Source organism: Physella acuta, unplaced genomic scaffold (assembly GCF_028476545.2).
Source record: "Physella acuta isolate Inbredline_101_S28 unplaced genomic scaffold, ASM2847654v3 ptg000265l, whole genome shotgun sequence".
NCBI lineage: Eukaryota > Metazoa > Mollusca > Gastropoda > Physidae > Physella > Physella acuta.
Window position 1 is genome coordinate 539,011 of NW_026731784.1, and position 5,144 is coordinate 544,154.

At 36.9% G+C, this 5,144-nt stretch overlaps 1 protein-coding gene across 1 annotated transcript; it reads right to left on the reverse strand.

Annotated features, from left to right (window-relative positions):
• Nucleotides 1–283: 283 nt before the first annotated feature.
• Nucleotides 284–1,129, reverse strand: LOC131939147 (transcription initiation factor TFIID subunit 11-like). The gene has a single exon (XM_059297354.1). The coding sequence runs from the start codon at nucleotides 1,028–1,030 to the stop codon at nucleotides 284–286; it is 747 nt and encodes a 248-aa protein (XP_059153337.1). The 5' UTR covers nucleotides 1,031–1,129.
• Nucleotides 1,130–5,144: the final 4,015 nt, after the last annotated feature.

A 5,144-nucleotide genomic window follows, 5' to 3' on the forward strand; every position in this document is an offset into this window, starting at 1 on the left:
GAGCTAGACTAATCATGATTTATTTTTGTTGATCTAATAAGTGATTGCTTTGCATGGTTTCAATGTATATCAAATGAAGGGATCGATAAGTTTAGATTTGATGTGGCAAGACACATTTACTCTACATAGTTATTTGAATATTGCTAGCCTTAATAAAAACGGAAGTCGTAGTGTGCTCATATCACAAGTATTATAAAATAATAAACTTTAGTTGAAACATAAGCTTTCTGGCAACAACAATTTGCAACCAGCTGTTCAAGCCTTTTGTTTCTTTTTTTTTTTTTTAACAATGTCTAGTTTTTAAATGTCTAGGCTGTAATGGACCAGATTCTCCCCACTTTTCCAACACATCAAGAGCAGTTTCAATAAATTCTCCAACAAAAACTTTTGAAATTCCAGACATAGCAATAACAACATTCTGTGATACACTGGTCCCTGTTATGTTTTGCATTAATCTTTTTATTGCGGCTTTTGGAAAAGTTGCTCTTCTATACATTTCATACCTATTTAATTGCTCTTCAGAGAAGTTGAATACCAGAACCTGCATTTTCATTCTTTCTTCTTCTTGCTTTTGATGTTTTTTTACAACCTGTTTCATCTCATCTTCAGTGATTTCTAACTTGCGCTTTTTATCCTGAGATGTTCCTGCTAAATTTGTTGTTGTAGGTTTTTCCATAGCAGGACTATCTTTCTTACTCCCCATATTTTCTGGTGTCTTCTCTCTGTCTGAAGACTTTTCTCTTTCAGATGATGATCGTTTTTCTGGTGTACTGCCTCTACTAGACTTTGGTGATGATGCTTGTTTTTCAGCTGAAGCAGAATGGAATATTTCTCTGTGACTGCCATTTATAGTGGGACTGGGAAATGGACTTGGAGATGGACTTGCACTAGGTGTGCTTGTCACAGAGATATCAGTTTCTATTTTCAATTCTCGTGTGTTTGATTGTGAGTAGACTGAAGACTCAGACATTAATCCTAATGATGTCATTGTGTCTAGCAAGGCTGAGCTGCCTTCTTGAAGTGGATTCATAATCTTCAGGTGATTGTTACAAATTTGCAAACACTCAAATAAAGGTTTGTTGTCCTAGTTTTAGTAGTTCTTTAGTGTGGTCTAGCTACTAGATCTAGATCTAGACTAGATTCTAGATCTAGAATTTCTAGATCTATATTAGATCCAGACTAAATCTAGAATCGTGAGAATCTGTATTCATTAACTGAGTGTAGCAAGTGCAAGTGTGTGTATTTTGAAAATAATTGTAATTGTTAAAATATCTTGCCAAAGGACACAGCGATTCAACATAATATAGACTGAAAATTTATTTTTAGTACTAAATTTTAAAACATAATACTGCCGTTAATCATTTTAAATTATGAGTCAATTATTTTTTTCTTTTAGATAACCTGCAAAAAATTTAATATTTGTTTATAACAATCCATTTTTTTAAAAAAATGTATTGAATGAATTGCAAATGTTTTTAGTTTGCTTTGACTGTTGTACTGTTTTTTGTTGTCTTTTTTTAACTAAAGGAATTCTTAGAAATTATTTCCCTTAACACATTTTTAAAGCAAAATGGGAAGTGATAAAAAAAAAACATGTTTAAATACATGCACATTTTTAATACATTTTTAACACAATAAAAGGATTCAACAATTTAATCACAACGTTTACATCGTAGCTTTGTTTTAGGTAATTTTGCAGCTACAAAAACTTAATTAGTTACTTATATTATTTTTTGTTTTTAAATTTTCAAATGTATTTCAGTAATAGTTATAAGTCCACACCACTCAACCCAAATAAAAATCAATACAAGCCATGTGTTAATTTTACATGCATTTATAAGCAAGGTTCGATTTGTACATACTTATTGTATAAGCCAGGTTCCATGTGTACATACATGTATAAGCCAGGTTCGATTTGTACAACTATATTAGCGTATACCCTGTCTCCACAGAATAACCAATTACTAATTAATACATTATCTATATATATATAATTCTCTTCTGGGAGCCGTTAGAAAACAAGCTGCAAGCGCATCCTTACAGTCCCCTCTCTTTCTCTCTATCACTATCACTACCACCCCCACCCCACCCCCCACATTGTCTGGTGAGTTGTGGTCACGCTAAATTAAATGTTTACAAATCGTAGAGCTGGGTTTAGTGACGGCTATTAGGGGCAGATAATTTAGTTTGAAACGATTTTAAACTTACAGGAGGTAACTAAGAGGAGGCTGCTTTCACGGGGGGGGGGGGGGGGGGGAGTGTAGGGTCCGGGTTAGGGGAAAGGGGGGGGGTTAGTGTTTTAAAGCAAATGTTTTCAGTGGCAGCATTGGTACTGTCGACTTCACAAATTATGAATTACTGAAAAGTAGAAAATAAAACAACTAAATAGCGGCGCATGATACGCCGCGGGTCGGCTCGTTTAAAATAATCGGGCTTAAAATGTTGTAATACGAGTTGTATTTTATTATAATGTTTAAATAAACCAGTGGCCAAATCAAAAAATATTCTTTGACACATACACCACACATGGTAGACGCGTAATATTTAAAACACAAGTTATGCATGACAAGACGTATGCATTTAAAACAATATTGTTACGCTCGTGTGCGCTAGTTATAAGACGCTTCAACATTAATTGTATGATATCGAATAAGAGGTTATCTAAACATGTATGGCGACCGAAAATATTTAAATATTACACCTATCCCCCCACCCCCTCAGTCCTCACCCAGTCCACACGTGTCACATGTCAACAACCAAATCAACCTCCCACCTCTGATGCTAACGTCCACAAAAACTTAATAGACCACTTAAACATTACACCTAATTAACTCATTCAATAACATGTATTGTGTACCTTTCAGCGCCATTAATAGACCCTTTAATACAGTGACTAATTTTAGGTCATGTTAATTTTTAGCACTACAAACTGGAAGTAAAACATAGACTTGAAAAAAAAACAATAAATACACTATTTTAAACTTCAAAGTATAAATATAAAAACTCTTGATTTATTTGTATTGTTTTTTTTTTGTCTTCCCTTTAAAAGTATCATTCGCTGTACTCGTGCAATGTGTTATTAACGATCATAACAATCTAAGGTCGTAAGGCCACATCGGGTTCATGGCCACTCATTTTGTTTAATGTCTCACATACTTTAACACTGGTCAAAATACAAAGAGATGTGTGCCAAAGGTGAACGTGTTGGACGATTAGATATGGTGAAACTGCCCGACATACACACGTATGTATATTAACGGTGAATTTACTGGAGTGTTAGGTATAGACAAAGACTATGTACACGATCTAAATTCGACATTGCAAAAGTTGATTCAACTATCTGTTTTCATCATCATCCAAATTAGTATCATCATCACCAACACAACCATCATTTAACCACTAATAGGCTGCTGCTCCGATGAGGGTGATCCACTACTATGTAAAGCCTGCCACTATCATAATCAGCCTTTATACTATACAACAATAAAGGCTTAACATTTTCGAGAACATGACTAATTTAATCTTCTCTTTATTGAAAATATCGTATAGATTAACGCCAAAACTTCTGATGATCAAATTTTCCTGCTACTGTCACTGTAAGTGTTGGATGTGTTTCTTGTATCTCAGCTCACACCCTGAGTGGTCTAAGTGTTGGATGTGTTTCTTGTATCTCAGCTCACACCCTGAGTGGTCTAAGTGTTGGATGTGTTTCTTGTATCTCAGCTCACACCCTGAGTGGTCTAAGTGTTAGATGTGTTTCTTGTATCTCAGCTCACACACTGAGTGGTCTAAGTGTTGGATGTGTTTCTTGTATCTTAGCTCACACCCTGAGTGGTCTAAGTGTTTGATGTGTTTCTTGTATCTTAGCTCACACCCTGAGTGGTCTAAGTGTTAGATGTGTTTCTTGTATCTCAGCTCACACCCTGAGTGGTCTAAGTGTTGGATGTGTTTCTTGTATCTCAGCTCACACCCTGAGTGGTCTAAGTGTTGGATGTGTTTCTTGTATCTCAGCTCACACCCTGAGTGCTCTAAGTGTTGGATGTGTTTCTTGTATCTAAGCTCACACCCTGAGTGGTCTAAGTGTTGGATGTGTTTCTTGTATCTCAGCTCACACCCTGAGTGGTCTAAGTGTTGGATGTGTTTCTTGTATCTCAGCTCACACCCTGATTGGTCTAAGTGTTGGATGTGTTTCTTGTATCTCAGCTCACACCCTGAGTGGTCTAAGTGTTGGATGTGTTTCTTGTATCTCAGCTCACACCCTGAGTGGTCTAAGTGTTGGATGTGTTTCTTGTATCTCAGCTCACACCCTGAGTGCTCTAAGTGTTGGATGTGTTTCTTGTATCTAAGCTCACACCCTGAGTGGTCTAAGTGTTGGATGTGTTTCTTGTATCTCAGCTCACACCCTGAGTGGTCTAAGTGATGGATGTGTTTCTTGTATCTCAGCTCACACCCTGAGTGGTCTAAATGTTGGATGTGTTTCTTGTATCTCAGCTCACACCCTGAGTGGTCTAAGTGTTGGATGTGTTTCTTGTATCTTAGCTCACACCATGAGTGGTCTAAGTGTTGGCTAGTGCGCATGTCATGGTAGAATGTTTGCAAGTAAAACTAGAGACCTAGAGATTGTGTACGTCTCTTATTAAACAAGATTTCCGTTCATAATGTTACATCAGTGTAATCACATCAGGACTTTGCTAACATAAGATTGTATATGAGTGGTAGGTGTGGGGTGATGGGTGAATGGGTGATATATATATGAGTGGTGAATGATAGATGGATACAATAATGGCCCTTACACAGACAAACTTGATAAAACTAACACTGGCGACTGAAATCAATTACGACACACGCAAGACACATGTAAAGCACGTTTAAGACACATTTAAGGCACATTGAAGACGCGCTTTAACATATCGATTGTAAGATATATTAAACACATACATGATTTAAACGTGTGTGTTAAAGAAACAGTTGTGTTAATGCAATAACTATCAACTTCGTAAGAGATTGTATCCAGAGGCGTAGCGACCCTTCCCGGCGCCCGGGGACATACTTTCAATTTGGCGCCCCCTTGGGAGCAAATTTTCGATTTGCACCCCCCCTCGAACTTTGCATTTGCACCCCCCCCTCAAACTTTCGATTTGCAC

Coding starts and splice junctions, on each gene's coding strand:
- LOC131939147 (XM_059297354.1), bottom strand. CDS start 1,030: ATGAATCCACTTCAAGAAGGCAGCTCAGCCTTGCTAGACACAATGACA.